Source organism: Armigeres subalbatus, chromosome 3 (assembly GCF_024139115.2).
Source record: "Armigeres subalbatus isolate Guangzhou_Male chromosome 3, GZ_Asu_2, whole genome shotgun sequence".
Taxonomy (NCBI): Eukaryota; Metazoa; Arthropoda; class Insecta; order Diptera; family Culicidae; genus Armigeres; species Armigeres subalbatus.
The window spans coordinates 282,688,662-282,714,701 of NC_085141.1; the positions used below are offsets into that span (position 1 = coordinate 282,688,662).

Consider the following 26,040-nt stretch of genomic DNA (forward strand, 5'->3'; position numbering starts at 1 on the left):
GGTCCAAAACAAATTCCTGAAGATGATCCTCAACACCCCTCCCAGGACAAGAACATCCGAGGTCCACCGTCTGTCCGGAATAAAAACCTTACATGAACGCTTTGGTGAGTGTAAAGAAAAGTTTAGGGTCCGTTGCTTACATTCGGATCAGGCTCCAATTAGGGCACTAGTTCCAATCTAGGTTATCAAATTTTTATTGCAAATATTAGTGTACATAATAGTTAGGTTATCAATTTTTCTAAATTAATTAATGCCTCCTTAAAGCTATTCTGATACATTAGATAAACTTATAAATTACATTTAAATATTAACCATTGCTATTGAACCGAATCAAAGACGAAGAGCCAAGTGGCCGAACACTTGAAATGTAAAAATAATGTAACAAACGAAAATCAAAAATAAATGAATTTAAGTAAAAAAAAACTTTCACCACAAGTATCTTGGTCTATGTTGATAATAATGATATAGATTGTAAATATCATAAAGAGTCTCGGCTCCGTTAAGTATCATACACGCCTGAGCCTGTCAAATAAACGAAATAGTTAAAAAAATATTCAAAAAACTTGATTGCACAATAAGGGCAAAAACACTTATAACAATCTTGAAAATAGAGCTAGCAACTACTAATTATGTAAGGGCTAAGGTGGGTAAGATGGAGAAAGGTCTGTCATTTTCATACGATCCATATTAACCATTTCGGTACGGTTGCAAACATTCCAATTGAGTGTAAATAAGTTTATGCTGGGGTGTTAGTGGAAAAAATGTACATTTATTTTTTCTAACATAACAACAAATTTGAATTAATTGCATAATTCGAAACCTAATTAAAATTAAACAACTCTCAGTAGTTGAAGCAACCCGGCAGCTACTACCAAACATAACCATGAGCTTAAGCTCACTCCATTGGAAGTCAGCATTGATTGAGTAAGAACATCCTTAACTAATGCTTCATAAGGTGCATGCGGAACCATTCGAATGAGATCATTTGGATCACAACAATACGTGAAGCCTGCCGAAAACTTGCTGTACTGTGCCTCTGCCCAACCATACTTTTCGCACACATCAGTGCACAGTAGCTCAATTATGGAGGAGGTTTCATATGGGTTGTTCAACGTTACGAATGCAATTCCGGCGTTCCTGCTCGGAGACTTAATAATCTTCCATACCCACAAGGGAACATCAATTCCAGCTGTAGACAAAGAGATAGGTTGCGAAATGCTATTCGCATCCAATAGAGACAGGACACCAAATGTTCCCTGAACAACGAGCAAATCCTCCTGTAGTACCGACGCAATCATCCTAACACGTAACTCTATGTTATTCCAGTTTCCTTCGTTGATGACCTGAAAAAACAAAGTTTATTTCAGAGACAACTAATTGAACATGCCTACGTCCTTACATTCCATTGAGGCACTGCATTAGTATAGAAAAATGTTGCATGTTTCCAGCTTTGAAAGATTCCATCGCCTCGTGGCGTAAGATGACCTCTGGTAAGATAATTTACACCCTCTTGTACATATTTTGCAGCCTGTTCCTTAGACCCTAGAAGTGTTGTCAGCCGATCAATTTGAGATGCTTGAGTGTAGGAGGTTTCAATGGTAACTTTTTCGTCAATTCCTGTAGTTCTCCAAGTTTGATAGGCATCAGCAGACACGGCATCTAGTTAAGCGAAAAAAATATCAAGCATTGAAATTAAAGGTTTTTTTAGCGATGTATACTTGCTATAGCTCCTCCGGGTAAGATATGCCGCGTGTACAAAACTGATGATCTATCCTTATCAAAACAGGCCTCAATGTAAGTGATGAATCCACTCGATTGTCCACTATTGAATCCCAGTTTATTCAGAACGCCTCGACCATTTGCACATGACTCGGTAGTAGCACTGCACTCTCCATCTACAGAACTCTTACATTTCAGATCCTTAGTCGCAATGGAAGATGTTGCTCCTACTAACAAAAATTCTTGCCCACTGGAGCAGGTGTTCTCATTAAATTGGATGTTGGTTCGTTCCAGGACATTGTTATCGCCCGAACAGAGCAGGGCAGTTTTTTCTTGAGTTGTATTCCATTTCAGCAGCGATCCACTGGGAGCCCATAGTTTGTACGAATTGCCATCTGATCGCAAATAGACCGGAGCATAATCAGGAAGATCATTTGATATGCTTACCGAGCAGAGTGGTGTCTGGAACATATAATAAATTACAATTATTCTCATACATGGAAAAAGGGAAAATGGGGAAAAACTCCTGATTATTCCACCTAGCGGGTATATAGCTCTTCTTGTGCATTATTAATAATAATATTTTGTCCTAAGCTTTTAATCCAATAATCCCTTTTCTACAGGGAACAAAGGTTTTTTTTTATTTACTTATTTATTTATTTATTTATTTATTTGATTATTTATTTATTTATTTTTTTAATTATTTATTTTTTTATTTATTTATTTGTTATCTCATTACTATTTAGTGTTCAAATTATAATAAAAGATTATTCTAATGTTATGTTAATATGAACTGCCTCCTGACATAGTCAACGTGAAAGCTGATGACATAGTGTTGAAGGCACGCGTATGGCGATCATATCCGAATTGACGGTTCTTCCGCGTAAAACTCGAAGAAGAGAGAGGGTACGAATGCGAGTTTGGAGTTGAGTATCGGCGAGCAATGAAGGGCAGTTCGATCAGACAGTAGATCAGCGACTATGAGTGCCTTTGCGGCTTCACGACAATGATGAAGAGTATCCAATTGTATCATATCATAAGGCAACGGCTTTCATAGCTTGGAAGATCGAATCCCTTCATGGCCGTTTACGCAGTGCGTATCGGATAAAACGCCGTTGTACTGACTCAATACGTTTGACGCCATTTTGGGAATTTCAATTCCAATCCAACGAAGCATATTCCAAGGGAGTCCTCATTAACGAATATTACAGTGATTTTAGGCAGTAAACATCTTTAAACCCTTTCGCAGCACGAATAATAAAGCCAAGCCTTCGTGATGCTTTCCTTACAATATAGGACATGTGAGGCTTGTACGTTAGTTTATCGCCCAGTAGCGATCTTTTTTCCTGGTAAAGATGCCAACCAGTGGCGCCGGAAGTGAGTGGGACAAGTAGGACATGTCCTATGCAAGAATCTTCTTGGGTGGGACAGTCAAACCATTGCCCTACCAATGACTTTGTAGATCCTACCATCTAGGTTATTTTAGCTACAACGTTGTTTGATAAATTTAATTTAGACCTACAAAAATATTGTTCAAAGATTAGACGGCTTTACTTATATACACAATAAAATCAATTTCAGATTTTGGTGAATTTTCACCGAAATCACAACAGCAGAACAGTTTGGCAAATAATTTCTTAGATTTTTGATCATTTACCCGGTTAAATAATGGAGAAAACATCTGTGAAATAATTACCGAACTGTTATGTTGTTGAGATTTCGATGAAATCTACATAAATCTGTGGAATGAGTTATGGGTGTTCGTTTGAGCATCAAGTAGCCAACAGTTCGACGCACCCCTAGGCGAAGTATGCGGCTCAGTTGTGTGGGTAGCCACCCATCTCCCAAGAGAAGGTTTTTTGTTAAAACGAAGAAGAATTGAGTTAAAACGCATAATAGCCACCAAAAGGATTGGACGGGATCCGAATTTCTTAGGAATTCAAACCAAATATATGTACACTGTACTGCCCATGACCGAATATTTTATAACAATCGACAAAAGCAGGCAAGTTTGTGATATGCATTAGTAAGTAAATCCAACTCATTTAAAAAAAAATCCGAAGATTGCACAAACACTTTTTGCAGTTGAAATCATCGGCAGCAATATCTGCATCACTTGATATTTGAGTGCAAATCAATTGCGTTAATTTTTGTTCAAGGAACATGGGCCACCGGTGACATCATTTTCCAGCGTTACAGTTATGAAGTCGCTATGCTCGATGCTACAAAACAACTTGGTAGTTTTTTCGAGATTTTCAGAACAATTTTTCAGATTTCACCAACTTAGACGGAAGAGCTAACAATTTGAAGACTATTCATGAGCCTAACTCAAAATCGTAAAAAAATGCAAATGTTACAAATATGCGATCAGTGTACGTGTCGATAAATGTATTTTCGTGAAAACCAACCAGAAACCAACGAATGATATCCCTATTGGCCGCTCAAGATTGTATTCACCTCAGTCCCCCCTAGGATATCAGGCCATCAAACATACAATCCGCAAGATAGAGGACTAGTTCCCAAAAAGTGTTTGATTCAATGAAATTTCTGGAAGGTTATTTAAAAGCCTCGTAATTAATGATAAGTCTTACTTAAAACCATTAAAAAAAATGGAGAAACTTCTGGAATCCGTAGCCTCTATGGTACGCTTGTAATTTTTTTTCGAAAATTGTAAGAATTCTAAAACGGAAACTTTTTCCACAAGCAGGGCTTACGGATATATGAACAAAAACAAAAATTAAAAAAAAAACTAGATCCCCAAAACTCTAGTGGATTTTTTTTTATTTCCCCAGACACACAAACTCTGATAAATTATAACTCAAAATCAAAGCATTGTAAAAACAAAATGTGTTGGAAAAAACGCAAACAAAGGTTCTAAGTGGTCTGGGAATAATAGCAATACGGGGGCAAAGCATTAAAAAAATAAAAAAAATAAAAATGCCCATGAGTGAAATGTTTTCCAATTTTTCTTTCTTTCTTTCTTTCTTTCGATCCCATAGTAGGATTCTACGTCGAATGCAACTTATTGCAAGCAAATTGGTTTAGGAAGAGTGCCTAAAAAAAATGAGTGAGAATTTTTCATGTAAAAAATATATTTTGACCATCACTCCGAAGTTCAATAGTTAACCATGGGACTGTTTTCCGCGTCGAATGCAACTTGTTGCGAGTAAATCGGTTAAGGTTAAGTGCCAAAAAAATGAGTGACACTATTTGCAACTTTTTGCGCATATACACACACAGACATCACATCAATTCGTCGAGCTGGTCGATATTATAGATAGTGGATTCTACTATCTATAGTCGATATATAATATAACACTATGGGTATCTGGACCTTCTATAACACTATGGGATGGCAGCATGCTGTGGCCGAGCGCTGACGTATTTTTTTTCACGTGTCGTGTTCTGTCCCAAGGAAAAAAGGAAAAATCTTATGAAAATTCAAGTTTGTCTATGATCTTAGCCAATATCATTGTTTGTGGAAAGCGGTGTAGTGCAAAAGCAAAATATTTGCCATTCCTCTACAAACTTGAAACGCAATGTTCATGAAGGCCCTAACGGACAGGATTTGCTCAAGCTATTGCTGTTAGAATACAGTCAAAAGAGTCGAATCGACGTTACAGTTCAGAAGGATGATCTAGGAGATCCATTCCATTCGGGGTTGCAAAGTGCTTTCCCCTGAATATACAGGTTGCGGGTAACCGAAACCAGGGATGATGTTTTCTCGAGACCGAATTGTTGAACCTAAGCGATGGGGACAACGATATGGAGGATATTCGGCTGAGTGACAAAGGTTTGATACTGGAAAAATATCGGTAAGCTCGTTCCTCTTTTAATTTATATTCAGCTCTTTACAACTACACAATTTTTAAGCACAAAAAGAGTTTTTTTTACGAATATATAGGGTCGTTGTGCCATTTCAATAATAATTGAAATCTTGAGAAGCGTTGGTTTGAGCTATAAAATGCTATACATACTTTCTTAAATTGAATCTTTTATCTAAATGAATATTTAGAAACTGATAGAGGCGATTACGGTTAAAAAATATCCACATTTTCTTACTAATTTCATTCAGGAAAAAAAGATCTATATTTGTAAAATATATGTGCTTTTCCTGACCCAAGCACATATTTCTTCCTGAAAATTCAGAATTGAGTCGATATTTTCAAGGATTTAAGCACAATTATCCAAAAGGAATCAGAAAAATGAAAAGATAATAAAAGAAATTGAAGTCATTTTCATTTTTGAAAAATATTGTTCATGCTCAATATTTTTATGGATGTTATCATGAATTATACATTATAGATTCTGTTTTAGTATTTTTTCTCCTTGCGATTCATAAATTGAGTTTTAGTTTTACTAGAGCAGGAAATGATTTTCTTGGTCAATTCCTTCATACATATAGATGAATCTATTGTTACTTCAACTAAATGTTCTAAATGTGACTCTACAAAATAGACTGTTAGGTCAGAGCTTATCAACATTTTTGACGAATTCAATCCGAAATATGTAAAGATTTGTAACATATTATTGTTATCCCTGATAGAGCAAACATATTCGGATAATCCGCGATTATTTTAGTAGTCATAAAAACTATTTGTTTAGAAATTCTTGACTAGGAGCAGGATTTTTATCCTTTTTTTATCGCTTTTTTCTATCAATACAAAATGAAGTATAAACAACTTATTGGCTATTTTATTTGGTCCACAGCCATACATGTATATGGACTGATAATGTAATCGTCTGATGATATAAATTTATAAAACTGCTTCCTGAAAGTCATGTTTCTTGAACGATCGACTGTGATGGATTTACATAATTACTAATATTTCATAATAAAAAGAAAACCTTAGGTATAATATTGGGATAGAGTGATGAAATGTTTTCAAACACTATGTTTTGACGGAGATAAACTAGTTGATTGATGTCACCAAGCAGTATCATTGCTAATTGAATTGGAAGTAATACCTGACCACGGTTTTCGGTAAATATAAAATTTTGTATTATATGATTTGTTAAAAGATACAATCAAATTATAGTTTTTCAAGCATTAGGAAATTCAAGAACGTAGCACGTATTAATGTTTGTTGATGTACATAATATCATTTATATATACCTAGACAAGAGCGAATAATGTTTTCAAAGAGGGGCAATAAGTACACTCAATCCTTGACATAAATACTTTTAGTTTGAATTTGACATTAGCACATGCGGGGAGGGGTTTTTTATATATGATTCTTCTCTTCTCGTTTCAGAGAGCGAGCAATGGCGCTTAAACCTAGGCTTATTAGCCAGGGCAAGTCTAATACCTTGTCCCATCCCAGGAAGTTAAACATCTAGGAAAACGGAGTGACATAAATTTCTTAGCATGGTCATTCCCAACGTTTGAATAAACTTATCATATCATTTGCTTATGATGATATTCCAAAACTAAATTCCCTACCAACCATCCAACTCCTTGACATCTATGAGGGCGTCGGTGAGTCGCTGACCTCTCACTAAGTAGATGTCATATCATCATGTAGATGTCATATCATCATTTCCTTCCCTTCCCTAGTAACGGAGAAGATGGGCGTGGCCGGCAATGGTAGTTTTCATGCTTTATCATTTTGGACCTCCAATTGGGTTGCTATTAATTCCCAAATAGTAATCCATAAGCAGTTGGGGTAAGAAAGTTAAAGAATATACATGACAGCTATCAGTATGCAATCTACGAAATACTCCGTTACAACGCAACGCAACGGTATATCTGGACCTTCTATAAAAAGTTTGGTTTTGGAGCGAACATATAGCCTTTCGGTACACTTAGTGTACGAGAAAGGCAAAAATCGGTAGTAGACTCGCTTTTTACTAGTTGACATTTTTTAAACAAAAACTGCAAAGAAACTGGTTGGTTTTAAAATAAAGTTATGCGTTTTCAAAACTCTGATATATTCACACTTTCCGGATATTGTACTTCGTTCGATTAGTAAAAGCAAATCGTGTCTTTAACAAAACTATGAACCCAGCTGGTCATTTCAACCAAAATACGGAAGCCGATTAGATTAGATTAGAACAAAGTTAACATATTCCATAACAGACATTATTAAGTAAACTATCAACATGTAAGCCAAATGTAAATATAATTAGAAGCATACATTTGTTTTGGACGGAATTGGAAACTGTAATTCAATCTAGCGAAAATAGGATTTACTTATCACAACTACATAAGAATTTTGCAAAATGGCGCATGTTAGTGTTATACGTCAATGGATGACAGCATAATTCTACACTCTAAAAATCCATGGCAACCTAGCTAAACTTGCTTGTTAGACTGCCATAATCGGTTTTGACTGGTTGCAGTATTACACGGGCCACAAAATTCAGGAAAGTTGCTTCTTGTCATAAATATCAATTAAATAATGCAGTCGTTTGCATGTTAGGCCGAGAATGGGGTAAGAAACCCTATGTAACTTAAGAAATCATTGAAAATAAATTCAATGCATTCATACACATAACTTCACCCTGGACTTATATTCTATTATTTGAGGTCAAAAACGCCAAAAGTGTGAAAATAACCACTAAAATATTGCTGAAATTTTATAGAGTAGCAAAAAAATCTTGGTTTTCATGTTTGACTAAAACTTTAATATCTCAGCCCCGATATAATATTTTTTCGATCTGTTTTCACGTAAACTTTCCTTATCAAAAATACCTTTCGATTAACGATTGACAAAGTAGGAGAAAAAAATATTTTACGGACACGCGGTGAATTTCTGCGAAAATTATCGAAAAAAAATGCATTTTTGTGATATTTTAATAGTTTTACTTACTTACTTATGGATCCTGTACACCTCCGGTGGTGCAAAGGGCCGACTTGAAAGATCTCCATCCTGAGCGATGCCCGGCTATCGCTTTAACCTGTTGCCAGGTTAGATTTCAGTCGACTTCTTTTATTTCTTTATTGAGGCTTCGCCGCCATGAGCCTCTGGGTTTGCCTCTGCTGAGATGTTTGGCTGGGTTCAAGTCTAATGCTTGATTACTGATTTCGTTAACGCCCCTAGGTAGAGTGTGGCCGACCCAGCCCCACTCCCGATCCCGAATTTCTGTTGCTATCGGCCTCTGGTGACAACGACAATGGAGCTCGTTGTATGAGATCCAGTTGTGAGGCCACCAGGCCCGAATTATATACCGCAGGCATCTGTTAATGAACACCTGCAGCCGTTGAGTGTTCTCCACTGATACACACCATGTTTCGCTAGCGTATAACAGCACAGATTTCACGTTAGAGTTGAAAATTCGTATTTTGGTGCGTTCACTTATCTGCCTGTTTTTCCAGATATTTCTTAAACTCGCAAAGGCAGCCCTTGCTTTCTTGATCCGTGCGCCTATGTCGATCTTGGTACCGCCGTCTGACGCCATTTGGCTACCAAGATATTGGAAGCTTTCAACATTCTCCACTGGTTGCCCGGCTACTGTGAAACTGGAAGGAGTCACCGTGTTTACATCCAACGATTTGGTTTTGTTGACGTTGATGACTAAACCTGCCGAGGAGGAGCGATCGGCAAGATCGTTGAGCTTACTCTGCATATCAGAGCGCCGTTGCGCGAGTAGTGCAACGTCATCCGCCAATTCGAAGTCGTTTAGGTGCTCCATAATTATAGGCTGCCATAACAGCCCGCGGTTTGGTTCACGGTCAATCGCATCTACCAGAATCTCATCGATTACGATGAGGAACAGTAACGGTGATAGAATACATCCTTGCCTCACACCAGCTACGACCCGGATAGGGTCGGACAGGACCCCATTGTGCAGCACTCTACACGAAAAGGCCTCGTACTGTGCTTCGATGCGGCCGATGATTTTCTCAGGAACCCCCTTGCGTTTCAGGGCGCCCCACATATTCTCGTGATTGAGACGGTCGAAAGCTTTTTCGTAGTCAATGAATACCAAGTAAAGGGACTCTTGGAATTCGTTGACCTGCTCCAAAATGATGCTGAGCGTGACAATATGGTCCACACAGGATCTTCCGGCACGGAATCCGGCTTGCTGCCGCCGGAGAGTCGCATCGATCTTCTCCTGAATCCGGGCTAGGATAATTTTGCACAGAACTTTGAGAACGGTACACAGCAACATAATGCCTCGCCAGTTATCGCATACAGTCAGGTCACCCTTTTTGGGCACCTTCACTAAGATACCTTGCATCCAGTCGACCGGGAAAGTTGCGATGTCCCAGATATTACGAAATAAACGATGCAGTAGTTGAGCGGATGTCATGGGGTCAGCTTTGAGCATCTCGGCTGATATGCGGTCGACCCCTGGGGCTTTATTCAATTTCATGCTTTGGATGGCTGTTTGAATCTCAAGCAGTGATGGAGCTTCGGTATTGACACGTGTTATACGTCGGATCCTAGGCAGATCATGCCGAGGTGGTGATGGCCTGGTTGGCACTTGAAAAAGTTGTTCGAAGTGCTCGAACCAGCGTTTCAGCTGGTCAGTTGGGTCGGTCAATAACTGATCATTCGCGTCTTTCACAGGCATCGTTGCATTCATCTTCGCCCCGCTTAAGCGTCGTGAGATATCATAGAGGAGGCGAATGTCCCCGGTTGCGGCGGCTCTCTCTCCTTCGTCGGCCAGAGAGTCTGCCCACGCTCGCTTGTCCCGTCGACATGAGCGTTTTACTTCCTTCTCAAGAGCCGCGTATCATTGACGGGCTAAGACTTTGGCTCCTCTGGTTTTCGATCGCTCTATCGCGGCTTTGTCTTCTCTTCGCTCCTCTATCTTCCTCCAGGTCTCATCGGTGATCCATTGTTTTCTCTGGGTGCGTAGTTCACCCAGATTGTTCTCGCTGGTGGCGATGAAGGCATTCTTGATGGCGGTCCATTGGTCTTCCACGCTGCCACCTTCCGGAATATCTGCAGCACGCGTCTCCAGTTCTTCAACGAAGGACCGTTTCACCGTGGCATCTTCCAGTCGGCGTGTGTTGAATCGTCGTCCAACTCTTTCCTCCTGCCGACGAATCCGCGCAATGCGCAGGCGTATTTCGCCGATGAGGAGGTGATGATCAGACGCGATATCGGTGCTACGTTTATTCCGTACATCAAGAAGGCTCCGTTTCCATTTTCGGCTGATGCAGATGTGGTCGATTTGATTTTCTGTAAAGCCGTCACGGGAGACCCACGTGACCTTGTGAACCGGTCGATGGGGGAGGAGCGATCCACGATCACCATGTCGTTATTACCACAAATTCTGCGAACAGCTCTCCGTTTTCGCTCATTTCTCCGAGACCATGGCGTCCCATACTGCGCTCATGGTTCGAGTTGTCGGATCCGATCTTCGCATTGAAGTCGCCCAAACAGATCTTGATATCACCCTTCGGAATTCTATCTACGACGGCATTGAGTTGACTGTAGAAGTTCTCTTTGTCTTGCAGATCGGCAGCATCGGTTGGCGCATAGCATTGGATTATAGTAAGGTTTCGGACCCGTGTTCTAAATCTGGCAACGATTATCCTTTCACTTATAGGTTCCCACTTCATAAGCGCAGAGTGTGCCTGAGCGCTTAGAAGGAAGCCAACTCCGCGATGCCGGGGAGCGTGTTCATCTCGTAAACCAGAGTATAGCAGAACTTGTCCCGACGGCGTTCTGTGTTCTCCAAAGTTTGGCCAACGGACTTCACTCAGTCCCAGGATCTCAAGCTTCATGCGGCGTGCCTCATTGGCAAGTTGTGCCAATTTACCCTGCTGGGCTAGGGTTAAAACGTTCCATGTTCCTATTCGTGTCCGTTGTTTCGCGCTAAGAGTCGTCGCCGTAAAATCAGTCCGTATTCTTTCATTATCGGATTCTCGAACAACATCAGGACTAGGCTAGTGCGCTTTGAGCGGCACACGGTCGCTTTGATAGGGCCTGCTTGGGGACACATGCAGCTTTTTATAGAAGTTCAACAGAGCCCACTGTCGAACCCCACCACATCCTAGGCAGACCACACAGTACGCACCCTCTCACTCTAGCTGATGTCAGAAGGACAACAGTGCCCAGGCTGCACTACCAGCTAAGTACGCAACCCTTAGCTGGCGGTCAATTGTCATCGGAAGACCCGTGGAAGCGTGAGTATTGGAACTGAGGACCAGAGCTATGTTAGGCGCCCCTTCCCGGATGTCAACTCACCATTTCGCAGCCCTTTAATGGTTTTAGATGTCATATTATTGCATAATATCAACCGTATTACCAAGTATGACACCCATTATGGTCCACAAAAAAAAAATTTAAAAAAAAATTAACGATTGAAAAAGTGATTCAAATGTGGCAAAAATAGCAAATATATGACAATAAGCGCAAAAAACAGCTTTTTTCAAAAATCGCTCTGTCGGAACCCAAATCCGGAATCAAAAACAAACAAATAAAAAAAAAACAAAGGAAAGCTAAAGAGTCTCAGAAATTAGTGCACATGTTAGGATTATTTACACATTTAAAACGCAGAAAGCTCTCATTATTGTATATTGGAGATTGTTTTGAATGTTTTTAAAGTTTTTTTTTCGAATTACATATTGAAATAAATTTTTCGATCTTCGATCTTCCAAGCTATGAGAACGCTTCCCTGAGACTAACTATTTCGAATCAGCAAACATGCTAACAATTTCAAAAAAGGCATCCTAATCTGATTTTATGGCACTTCGCAAAAGCTGAAATCCCATTAGTTGACCAGTTTAATATGTTCTGATATTCTTAAAAGAAATGGGGTTTGTGAGGCCCGAGCAAACTTTTCCTCATCACATATTACTTCTTTAAGACTTCAAAAGTCGAAAGAAACATATAAATAAATGCAAATACAAATGATGATTTGGAAGTTCATCAAAGTTTTTTTTTATGTTCATGGAATCAACACATTACGACTTCAAATGTTAAACTCTGTTCCACTGTTAGTGTCAGGTAGCATTTATAAATCTTAAGAAATCCGTGAGTATCCAAGTATTGGTGATAATGACATTTTATTAATTTTATTCCACAACTAGAGTTTCAAAATCTGCAAAGATGATTACGAAAACCTTGTGCATAAATAAAAAAATGTTTATGAACAAAGCGATTACGAATCCTTAATCTGCATCACAATTTCATTTATTTACAATTAATACAGTCGATATGAAAAGTTGCCATGTGTTAATGCAATTACACCATTGTACACGAGGATCTAGGAATATATCGCAACGACGCCTTGGCAGACCTTCAATTACACCGTTCGTTCCTTTCCAGTGAACGCACTCAACAACTTCAACGCATTAGGGAGGCCGCATATAATTTCTACAACTCATCAAATGTTCATCGGCAATGACGCACTCTCCGGAAGTAACATTAACAAGTGAAGATAACACGCTACATAAAAAATCAGAAGAAATAAATATTTCGTCGACCGTCATACTTCCAAAAACTTCTTCGCAGAAACAGAATTCGACTGAAGTTCTAATGTATTGTCAGAATTTAAATCGAATGAAAAGCCCAGCCAAAATGAAGGATATATTTAAAAATTTATTAAGCTCATCCTTTTCGATTATTCTGGCAACTGAAACAAGCGTTAGTAGTGAAGAAATTTTTGAAAGTAACTTTAATGTATTTAGAGATGACAGAAGTTTTCTCACGGCTCAGAAAAAGTCCGGTGGTGGTGTTCTAATAGCTATTTCAGCAAACTTAAATTCAGAAATCATCACAACAAATAAATTAAATGAATTTGAGCATGTCTGGGTAAAAACCCATATAGCTGGAGAAATGCATATATTCGCATCTGTATATTTCCCACCTAATCATGCTTGTAAGCACAACTATGAATCTTTTTTTGAGTGCGCTGAACAAATACTATCAGAACATCCACCGGAGGTTAAAGTTCACATCTATGGGAAATTTAACCAACGCAATGCTGACTTTATTCTAGACTCAGAAAACGAATGTATCCTACTGCCAGTCGTTGGGGAAAACGAAACTTTGCAATTAATTTTTGACAAGTCTGCAAGTTTAGGATTGAACCAAATTAATCATATAAAGAACAATCAAAATTGCTATTTGGACCTCTTGCTGACAAATATCTATGAAGATTTCTGTGTAACAGAATCTATCAATCCATTGTGAAAAAATGAAGCGTTCCACACTGCAATCGAATACTCGTATTTCATACATGAACAACAAAGACCCAACGATTGTGAGTATGAGGATGTCTTTGAATACAATTTAGCGAACTATGAAAATATTCGAGGTAGGTTAAGTAGTGTAAATTGGCAAATAGTTTTAAGAAATGAAGAAAATGTCGAAGCATCTGTTAACACTTTTTACAGATTATTATCTGACATAATCTCACAAGAAACTCCACTAAAACGAAAACGACGTCATTACAATAATAAAGACCCAATTTGGTATAATCGGCAAATCACGAATTTAAGAAATCGCAAGCAAAAGGCACACAAAATTTACAAAAGTCATAACAGTAATGAAAATTTAGCAAAATTACTCGGACGTATGCGATCAATTGAATTACGCATTCAGTAACGCTTTGGCAGATTACAATTCAAAAACTGAGAACGAAATAAAGTCGTGTCCAAAGAACTTCTTTAATTACGTAAAAACTAAACGGAAATCTAATAACTTTCCTTCAATTATGCATCCTGACGAAAACGCGGGGGATAGCTCGGAAAAGAACTGTAATCTTTTTGCAGATTTTTTTCCAGGAAACCTATTCTACATTTTCTGAAAATGATCGTGACCGCGACTATTTTGCATTTTTCCCAGACTTTTCAAATGATATTGGAGTGAATCAACTTCATGTCCATGACATTTTGCAGGCCCTACGTAGTTTAGATGCTTCGAAAGGTCCTGGTGGAACTAAGCACTCCATTATTTTGGCTATTTAATATGTCACTAGAATCAGGAAACCTCTTACTAACCGTATAATGAAATGATATTGATTGTATATATCACAAAGAACCATGGCTCTGTAAATTGTTATACACGCCTGAGCCTACCAAATAAGCGAACTTGAAAAAAAAAGAATCAGGAAAATTCCCAAAAATATAGAAAAACTCATTTTTGATACCCATTTTCAAATCTGGAAAAAATCAGACATACTTAATTATCGTGGAATAGCCATTATCTCTTGCATTCCAAAACTTTTTGAGGCCATAGTAAACGAAAAATTATTCAAACGAGATCAGACCGCATCGTGCTTTCGTGCTGTGCGGTTCTTTCTCTCTTTGCGGAAGGAAGTTTTTAATACTACCCGAAGCTTTTTTAATTTCAACGGTGCTTCTTAGCGCTATTTGTACCCACTGATCCCGTTACGATCTTTGCAAGGACCCGTGCCTTCGTTTTACGTTGGACCCGTTTGCGGAAGTAAAATTCCGACAAGCGGTGGTAATCCTGCAGGGACACCGTTCTGGGAAAAAACCTCTTAGAAGGTCACGTCTCCACGCTCAGCAATGAGTATTAACAAAAACAAGAGGAAGGGGTTAGTCTCTGAATTCTCCACTTCCTTCAAAGAAACAAGGTTTCAAGACCGTCCTGCCCAAGCGCGGAAAAAATAGAAGGAAGCTGGAGAATTCAGATATTCCTTCTAACTCTAATATCGGAAATAATTATTCTCCAATCGAACTGAGCAATCAGTTCGATTTGATTAATGATGAAATTGAGCAAATCGAATCTACCTCTACCCCAGGTGGTTCGATTCATGCGAAAAAGCAAAGGATTCCGCCAATTGTGGTATCTGTTTCCGAGTTTTCTGGCTTCCGGAATGAGATTTTGAGTAACCTTCAGGGGATCAGGGTTTCATTTCAGATTGCTAGGAAGGGTGACTGCCGCGTTTTGCCGGGATCCTTTGACGATCGCAAACGTCTTCTTCACTATTTAACTGAGAAGCGCCATAAATTCTTCACATACGACGACAAAACTGAGCGATTGTTCAAAGTCGTCTTGAAAGGTCTCCCCAGTGATGACAAATCACTGGATGAGATTAAATTGAAATTTCTCAATTACTTGGATTTTCACCAGTCCAAGTAATTAAGATGAAAAAGAAATCCACTCTGGTACTTCCCAGAGGGCATTTCTCAAGAATTTTATTTAGTTCATTTTAACAAAAGTGAACTAAATAATATGAAAAGTTTGGAAAAGGCCTGTATTATGTCTCATGTCCGTGTTACATGGGAACATTTCCGCAGGCCTGGGGAAATTTCCAAAACCCTACCCAGTGCCGTAAGTGCCAAAAGTGGGGTCATGGAACCAAACATTGTCACATGGATGCTAAATGCATGATTTGTGGTGGAACCTCTCACGCCAAGGACGCATGTCCTGTGAGAGAAGATTCCAATAAATTTAAGTGCGCAAACTGTGGGGGCAATCATAAATCCAATTTCTGGGAATGCCCTTCACGCAAAAGTTTTGAATTCCCGTGCAAAATTGATGACGGAAATTCCAATCGGATCCCAGATTCGACGGGTAGAAATTTTCAAACGCTCAAATTTCGAAACCGGTTACCGGTCGAGCAATTCATACCCACCACAATTCACAAACAAATTTTGCCGCTCGTCAACGGGTAGCAAGCACTTCAGTAAATTCAATTTTTCCAATGTAGGGGAATGACGGCTTTGGCAGGTTTTGTTCTATTATTGGCAGGGTTTTTTTATGACTGACTAGGCTCAAATTTGGCCTAAACATTCTTTGAATATCAAAGAATATTGTGGCCAAATTTCATAAAATTTGGTCGACGAAAACCCCCCTGCCAATAATAGAACAAAACCTGCCAAAGCCGTCATTACCCCTACCTACGTATGCAAACATCGCTGCTGGTAGACCAAATATCTCTTCTCAAAATGAAGTTTATACCCATGTCCCAACGAAAAATAACGGTCATGTTGCCGATTCAGGTAGCCTGACTGCTTCCGATTTTGATTTTTAACTGAACAATTGCATCACATGATTGATGCAATGTTCAAAGCAAATCTCATTCCTGAAGCTGTTCAGGTTGGTATAAAGTACACACAAAAATTGTTATCGGACTCCGTTTCAATGGATCCAAATAATTGTGTGAAAGTTCTAAATTGGAATGCCCGCTCTCTAAAGGGTAAGGAAGATGAATTATTCAACTTCCTTTCAGTTCATAATGTGCATATTGCCATTATAACTGAAACGTATTTAAAACCAGGACTCTCCATTAAAAGAGATCCAAACTATTTTATCTACAGAAATGATCGTCTTGACAGCGCCTGTGGTGGGGTCGCCATTGTCATTAATAGACGTATCAAACATAAATTATTTTCTTCGTTTGAAACCAAAGTTTTTGAAACAAATTTTGGACAATTTTCCTTCATTGCAGCCTACTTGCCTTTTCAATGCAATGGGCAGCAAAAGAATTTGTTGAAAGCTGATCTTCAAATTCTGACTCGCAACAAATCAAAATTCTTCGTAATTGGTGACTTCAATGCCAAACACCGTTCATGGAATAATGCTCAAAGCAATTCCAATGGTAAAATTTTATTTGAAGATTGTTCTGCGGGATATTATACTATTCAATATCCCAATGGACCAGTCGAAATCCTTCTACAATTGATTTAGTTTTAACGGATTCAAGTCAGCTGTGTGGCCAATTGGTAACTCATGCTGACTTTGACTCTGATCACCTTCCTGTGACATTTGAAATCTCACAAGAAGCCATTTATAATCCAATCAGCTCTACTTTTAATTATCTTAGAGCTGATTGGGATTTATATAAAACGTATATCGATAGGAATTTTGATGTTGATATTCCTCTCGATACCAAAAGTGATATTGATAATGCTCTCGTATCTTTGACAAATTTAATTGCCGAAGCCAGAGGCATTGCAATTCCAAAATGTGAAGTTAAATTCAACTCCATTATTATTGACGACGATCTTCAGCTACTGATCCGTCTTAAAAATGTGAGAAGAAGGCAATACCAAAGAACTCGCGATCCCGCGTTGAAAGTTATTTGGCGAGATTTGCAAAATGAAATTAAAAAACGTTTCGCTATTCTGAGAAATACCAACTTTGAGAATAATGTCTCGAAGTTGGATCCCAGTTCGAAACCCTTTTGGAAATTAACCAAAATTCTTAAAAAAACCTCAAAAGCCAATTCCAGCGCTTAAAGAGGGAAATAAAATTTTATTAACAAATGGCGAAAAGGCTCAAAAACTTGCTCAGCAGTTCGAGAGTGCCCATAATTTTAGTCTAGGTCTCACTAGTCCAATTGACGATCAGGTTACACGGAGCTTCGAAGACATTCTCAATCAAGAGAATGTTTTTGACCCTTCGTTGGGAACCAATTTGGATGAAGTGAGATCTATTACTAGAAAATTTAAAAATATGAAAGCCCCGGGTGATGATGGTATTTTCTACATACTTATCAAAAAACTTCCTGAGAGCTCTTTATCCTTTTTGGTTAAATTATTTAACAAATGTTTTCAATTGGCATACTTTCCAGATAAATGGAAAAACGCCAAAGTTGTTCCAATTTTGAAGCCGGACAAAAATCCAGCTGAGGCTTCTAGTTATCGCCCAATCAGTTTGCTTTCTTCAATAAGCAAACTGTTTGAAAAGATTATTCTAAATAGAATGATGGTTCATATTAATGACAATTCTATTTTTGCTGATGAGCAATTTGGTTTTCGCCATGGGCATTCAACCACTCATCAGTTATTAAGAGTTACGAACTTAATTCGGCTCAACAAATCTGAAGGATATTCGACTGGAGTTGCTCTTCTTGATATAGAGAAAGCATTTGACAGTGTTTGGCATGAAACATTTGATTGTAAAATTGATGAATTTTAATTTTCCTCTGTACATCATTAAACTGATCCAAAATTATTTATCAGATCGCTCACTGCAGGTAAACTATCAGAATACTAAATCTGATAGATTACCTGTAAGGGCTAGTGTCCCCAAGGCAGCATACTGGGGCCCATATTGTATAACATTTTTACTTCTGACTTACCTGATTTACCACCAGGGTGTCAAAAATCTTTGTTTGCAGATGACACGGGCCTTTCAGCCAAAGGGCGAAGCCTTCGTGTCATTTGTAGTAGATTGCAAAAAGTTTGGATATTTTCTCCACTTACTTGCAAAAATGGAAAATTTCCCGAATGCTTCCAAAACTCAGCTTATAATTTTCCCACATAAGCCGAGAGCTTCTTATTTGAAACCTTCTAGCAGACATATTGTCACTATGAATGGGGTTCCAATTAATTGGTCTAGCGAAGCTAAATATTTAGGACTTCTGCTAGATCAAAAATTAACTTTTAAAAATCACATTGAAGGCCTTCAAGCCAAATGTAACAAATATATTAAGTGCCTATATCCACTTATAAACAGAAAATCAAAACTTTGTCTTAAGAACAAACTTTTGATTTACAAACAATTTTTAGACCTGCCATGTTGTATGCTGTGCCAATATGGGCTAGTTGCTGCAATACCAGAAAGAAGGCACTCCAGAGGATTCAAAATAAAATTTTGAAAATGATTCTGAAGTTGCCTCCGTGGTATAGTACCAATGAACTTCATAGAATTTCTAATATTGAGACATTGCAACAAATGTCCAACAAAATAATTTCCAATTTTAGACAAAAATCGTTGCAATCTTCTATTGCAACGATTAACTCCTTGTACCCTTAGTATAAAATAGGTTAAGTTTAGTTTAAGTTGAAAACATTGTAATTCCTACATGGTGCCAACTGCCAGAGGCAATTGAAATGTATTAATAATAACTAAAAGCGTAACATAGCAAATAAGGATGATAGTGTTAAGAAAACACGGAACACCTAGTCTAAGAGATGAATGCATGTATTAGATAATTAGCAAATAAAATTAGTTAAAAAAAAAAAAAAAATTCAAACGAGAAAAAAACCAAACAACAGACGCACAGCATGGCTTCTTTAAAGGGCGTTCAAGTTCAACTAATCTTCTTGAATTTGTTGACTATACCCTGAATGCAATGGATAAAGGAAAACATGTAGAAGCTCTTTATACTGACTTCAGTAAAGCATTTGATTGCATAGATATACCCACGCTTTTATTCAAATTGAAAAAAAAAACTGGAATTGAGCCGGGACTACTCAAATGGCTTGAATCCTACTTAAGGTGATTATACAACAAAGCCACAAATCGGCCATCTTGGAAACCACGTGCTTTTTCTAATATTTTTTTCAAGAGCACGAATTGAGAGAACCACAACGCCCAAGGAGATGAAACATCCGTGGATCGTTTGCTTACTTATGCTAAACAATCGACTTTAATTTCAGCATTGTACGAAAATTATTACGCTAGATTTGAACTTTTGATAATACGAGTAGAAAACCGTGTGGTGAATTTAAAATTCACCACATGGCTTGATTGTATAATCACCTTAACTGATCGCCAATCTTCTATATAATAAAAATGAAATGGTCTGTGTTCGTATCCTCGAAAACGGCTGGATGGATTTTCTTCATTCCTTCAGCAGTTACTTTTGTTATAGTTTCCGACGGGTTTATATGATATTTCCTTATGCGAAATTTATTATTTAAGCTGAATAAATCGTGAAAAACTAAAATAAAGATTTGTATGAGAATTTCGTATGGGCGGTTAACAACGCGCATTTTCGCCTACTATGCAGGACAACGTCTGCCGGGTCGAATAGTCTATATAATAAAAATGAAATGGTCTGTGTTCGTATCCGCATAACTCGAAAACGGCTGGATGGATTTTCTTCATTCCTTCAGCAGAAATATTCGTTATAGTTTCCGACGGGTTTATACGATATTTCCTCATGCAAAAATTACGAGTAAAGTCGAGTAAATCGTGAAAAACTAAAATTATAGTTCGTATGGAAATTTCGAATGAGCAGTTCCCAACGCGCATTTTCGCCTACTATGCAGGACAACGTCTGCCGGGTCGACTAGTTGATTATAAAATTTAACAACAATAGATCAAAACCCATTCAAGCCACTTCCGGTGTCCCCCAGGGCTCTCATTTGGGGCCTCTATTATTCATAATATATGTAAACGACATTTCCTTCATTCTTGACAAACTTAAAGTGTTAATCTATGCAGATGACATGAAGCTCTTTTTGGAAATCTTATATATAAAAATGAAATGGTCTGTGTTCGTATCCGCATAACTCGAAAACGGGTGGATGGATTTTTTTCATTTCTTCAGCAGAAACATTCGTTATAGTTTCCGACGGGTTTTTATGATATTTCCTAATGGGAAAACTACAAGTAAGGTTGAGCAAACCGTGAAAACTAAAATTGTGATTCCTATGCGAACTTTGCATGGGCAGTTCGGAATGCACATTCTCGCCTACTATGCAGGACAACGTCTGCCGGGTCAACTAGTAGGGAATAAAAATGACCTCAACATATTCCAGAACGAAATATGCGCATTCTAAGGATGGTGCAATAAAAGCCTATTGCTACTGAATGTAAAAAAATGTAACCTTATATCATTCAGCAGAAAAAGAACAGCATCAAATCTCTCAATTACATTAGGAAACCAGGTTGTAGAAAAATGCGATAGAGTTAGGGATTTAGGAATTATCTTAGACTCCAAACTAACGTTCATCGACCACTACAACACCATTATTCATAAAGCAAATGAATCATTTGTTTGCATAAGTTCATTTTACACCATTCCGAGAAAACACCAAAACTAACTGTTTTCGTACAACTTTGCACCGAATCTTTCCATTTCTTCGATACAGATCAATAGTTGTAAAACTCAACACCCTGGGGCACTTTCAGTGCAAAAAATGTAAGCAGTACTTCACAATTGCTCTTCAAAGTACGTGGACATATGTAGTTTCTCAAAAAAACGAAAAAAAAATTCATACATTCCTGAACAAAAAAAATTTTTTCGTATTTTTTGCCAGAATACGTATTTTTGGACGAGGATTCAGAATATTTAAACATCTCATTTTGACCAAAAATGTTACATATGCAGTTTCTCAAACAAACGGTTCAAATAATATGATGGGTTTTATAAAACGTTTCTGCAATAACTTTCATGACCCATACCCAATTAAAACATTATATATTGCTTATGTAAGGTTGATACTGGAATATTGCAGCATTGTATGGTCTCCATTTTCAATAACACACGAAGAAAGATTAGAATCAGTACAAAAACAATTCCTATTATTTGCTCTTCGTAAATTAGGTTCGACAACATTCCCACTTCCATCATATGAGGCACGCTGCAAGCTTATAAACATTCAATCTTTGAAAAAGCGTCGTGAAACTGCAATGGTTTCATTTATTAACGATATAGTTTCGCAGCGTATTGATTCAACAAACATTTTATCGAAATTAAATTTCTACATACCATCTCGACAACTGCGACTACTGACCAATCACGACTAGCAACTACAAAGTGTATAGTCATTCAAGCTAAGCTAAGCTATGGGTCTCCGGGCAATCTAAAAAAAGTTTATTTTTTGGAGCGAACTTTTCCTTTCGGTACACTTGGTATACGAGAAAGACAAAAACAAGAAAAGGGTACCGGAGACGAGCCAGCCTCGGGCTGAAAGTCTCCTTAATAAAGACACAAAAAAAAGAAAAGGGTAGAGAACGTCAAAAGAATGAAGAAAAGAAGTAAGGAGAAAGTGCGAAAGATGAAAGAACCATGTTTTAAGAGAAGTACAAATAAGTTGTAATGTAAAAAATATGACGATACAAACGCCATAAGGAATATTCAAATTTAGATAAAAATAAAGTTTCACTAAAAAGCTGAAAATTTACACAAACATGTGAAAACTCCGCATGTGAGCATGTGCATGATTGGCTTACGTGCAGGATAAAAATGCATTTTGAACATTACCTTATAGGGGTGTTTTCCCCGTTGAATGATACTTGTTCAGAGCAAATCAGTCCAAAATTGAAAAATGATTAATTTGTCAGGCGAACAGACGGTTTATCGATTATCGTGTAAATCGAAATTTTTTAGGGTGTAAATATAAATCCGTGATTTTCGCAAAAACATTAAAAGGAACCTCGATGTTCGCGACTGGAAAAGCAAATCCGCGAAAAAAAAACGAGATCCGCGACAGTACAACCCTGCCAGTATGTTTTTGAAGAAAGTTTAACAGAAATGAAATATTGTGTTTTAAATTTAAAATAGATATAAAACAGTACTTGTCATAAGACGAGTTTATACCATCCCATTGAATTCCACCACTTAATTGTATCTTGACAGATACGTATTTCGACCTCAACAGTAAGGCCGTCTTCAGTGTCTCGTACTTGACTCGATATGACTACTAGTCGAGTCAAGTACGAGACACTGAAGACGGCCTTTCTGTTGAGGTCGAAATACGTATCTGTCAAGATACAATTAAGTGGTGGAATTCAATGGGATGGTATAAACTCGTCTTATGACAAGTGAAGACATTCCACTAAAAAGCTCAAAATAATTTTCTTAATAAAACAGTAGTTTGTGCAATTAGTTTTAAAAACCCCTGTTTAATCCACCTAACGGTGATGGTGCCTTTCTTGTTCGTTCAAAAAGGGTTAAAAAATATATAAGACCACTAATAAATGAATAGGTCTTATTTTCCATATTTGTTTATATGCATTATAGAACTTCTCGCCGAAAGCAACTTGTTGCAAGCAAACCGGATGAGCATAAAGGTTCCCCCAAACACACACGACGCGATAGTCGCGACGCGATTCTATCGCTTGGCGACAGCGATTCTGTCGCCGTTAGTATGGAAGCGTAAATAGAACATTGCCTGCAGCGACCTAACGATAGAATCGCGGCGACCAGTTGTTGCCGTCGCGGCGATGTAATCGCTTAGGCCTGGGGGAGCCTTAAGAGCCAAGAAAGTGACTTTGTATAGTGGTTTTGAAATTAATATTTTGGCCATAACTTCTGATCCCATATCCCGATTCGACCAAAATTCGATAGAATACAATGGGACAGGATTCTCCGTCGAATGCAATCCGTTGCGAGCGAATCGATGAAGGCTAAGTGCAAAAAAAAATGAGCTAGAATTTTTTGCACGCTTTTTTTTACAAAGAATTGTATTTCCAAACCGAAAATTGTCAAGACCGGCACCGGGAATCAAAACCAGCTACCCTCAGTATGGTCGTGCTTTATAGCCACGCATCTTATCGTTAGACTGAGGAGGACTCTTAACATAATCATTCTCACATAATTATTTTTGCTAAAAAAAAATCATGTTCGCAGAAAACAATCAGATTAAGTGTTATTGCCATATTGTATAGCTCAACAAACTATGAAGCGATAGATTTACCTATTTTTGGTGAGTTTGATGTCCTGTTTCAAACTATTTCATTTATTACGCGACGCAGAAAATACACTATTTAACTACTGTTCTAATTTTGGTTTTCCATAGCACCGAAGTAAATGAATTTTATGTATTTAATTTGAGTTGCACAATGTTCATTAAAGCACTCATAGTGTTGATATCACTCAAAAACAAATTGAAAACCAAGTATTAAAATCCACAATTGTTAAAAATCACTTTTTATTTATTTGAAGCATAAATTCAATATGCAATGGATAATAAATTTTGAAAGTTTACTGTTCCAAACGAGCAGGAGACCTGTCAAATGCGGCACGTGTCGTTACTCCTACGTACATGACTGTGCTGGAGACCACTGTATTATATTATATTTTACGTAAGTATATTTATAAGAAGCACAAAAAACATCAGAATGAAAATCCAAAAGAATCTCGAGAGTTCTTCCAGAACTACGTATGAACTTTTCCAATATTTCATCTATAATTTCCTTAGAAATATACCCTCGGGGAGAAATTATAAGAAATCCCGGAAACATAATCAAGGTTTGTTTTGAGTAAATTCCTGAACATACATAATATGATAATTCGCCATCCACCAACCTCTCCGAATTACGAATTCACTAAACAACCTTAAGCAATCTGAGGATTTAAAATGCCATTTTGTATCATCCTTACATAATCTAATCAAGGTCCCATGATCTCGCCCCTCAACTTACCGCATGCGATAGCACTGCTTGACACACCTGAATAGCGTTCTTCTTACTTTGGTTTGATGTGGCCAACGCAATGGTCGCTATCACAAAGGCAAAAAGTGCCACACTCAAACAGGTCACCACTTTGTTGTTCAAGATAGCATCTGCCGCAATGTAAAATGAAAAGAAATATGTTAAAAACTCGTCACGATGAGTAATTGCCAATCGAATTGCTTCATTCCATCTGATGAAAATGATACCGTGATGAATCAATGTTTTTGATTCATGTTTAATTTAAACTACAAGGATGCTGTTGATCGTCTTTTCGGTCCCTTCGTCAGCAGTTCAATGGCCAGATAAACTTACCTCTACATTTCCGTAATGTTTCGCTAGCTGCCATTTTAGGCTTTGGAGATTTAGTTCGAATTTAAATTTAAAATTGATCCAGAGCGCACTCCACCACCGTTTTAGTACAATCGTGGTCACTGACTACGAATCTAGCAAATTGCCTTATCAAAAACCCACTCGATTGCTTACCAGAGCCGATAAGCGCCCGTTCATTTTTTTAGATAATGGATCTAACAAGTCATTTGTTTTATTTTAGCCGATAACCGCTTATCTTCATGACGACATATGGGGGTCCTCTCCTCTATAAACTTACGTCGTTAGTCATAATTTGTCGCGTAAGCAACGGCAAAGATAACGTCCATGGCATCACCTTAAACTTTCAAAGCACTCTAAAGGGGCATTCCATATACCACGTGGACAGGTTTTGGTCAGTTTTAGATACCCCCCTCCCCCAGCGTGGACAATTGCTAATATAAATTTTCCAAAATTTGTATGGACCATACCATACCCCCTCCCCTTCCCACTAAACTGTGCACGTGGTATGTGGACAGCCCCTAAGGTGAAATCGACATTTCAACAGCAAGGTCGCACTGCAGTCATATAATTACGTAGAGGTAATATAACGTCGACTTTTATATCAGAGAGTTGTTTAAAATCCGTGCGTAAAACCAATTCTAGCCTCTTGACATAGTTAGGGTAAGACACCCAGAAATCGCCCTCCCCCCAGTTTTCGCCCACCTATTTTAAAATCTTCATTTCTCGTAAACTAGTTGTTGAAAACAGATACAGTTAAAGTTTTTCCATACAAGCATCAATCAATTATGAAAAAACCTGAGCTTTAACTGTTTCCAACAACTAGTTTTCGAGAAATGAAAGTTTTAAAATAGGTGGGCGAAAACTGGGGGGAGGGCGATTTCTGGGTGTCTTGCCCTATATAAGTTCTTACCTTCTTACCCTTAATGTTCAAAAGTGGGTCTCTAGTTAGCCTTGCTAGCAAAGGCTATTGTCAATCCGAAGA

At 38.0% G+C, this 26,040-nt stretch overlaps 1 protein-coding gene across 1 annotated transcript; it reads right to left on the reverse strand.

Moving 5' to 3' along the window:
* Positions 1–691: 691 nt before the first annotated feature.
* Positions 692–25,191, reverse strand: LOC134220072 (uncharacterized). The gene is made up of 5 exons (XM_062699027.1): positions 25,041–25,191; positions 24,699–24,838; positions 1,719–2,181; positions 1,400–1,659; positions 692–1,343 (listed from the first exon to the last, which is right to left on the reverse strand). Exons 1-5 carry the CDS (start codon positions 25,072–25,074, stop codon positions 831–833), a joined length of 1,410 nt encoding a protein of 469 aa, XP_062555011.1. The 5' UTR covers positions 25,075–25,191; the 3' UTR covers positions 692–830.
* Between the last annotated feature and the right edge of the window lie 849 nt (positions 25,192–26,040).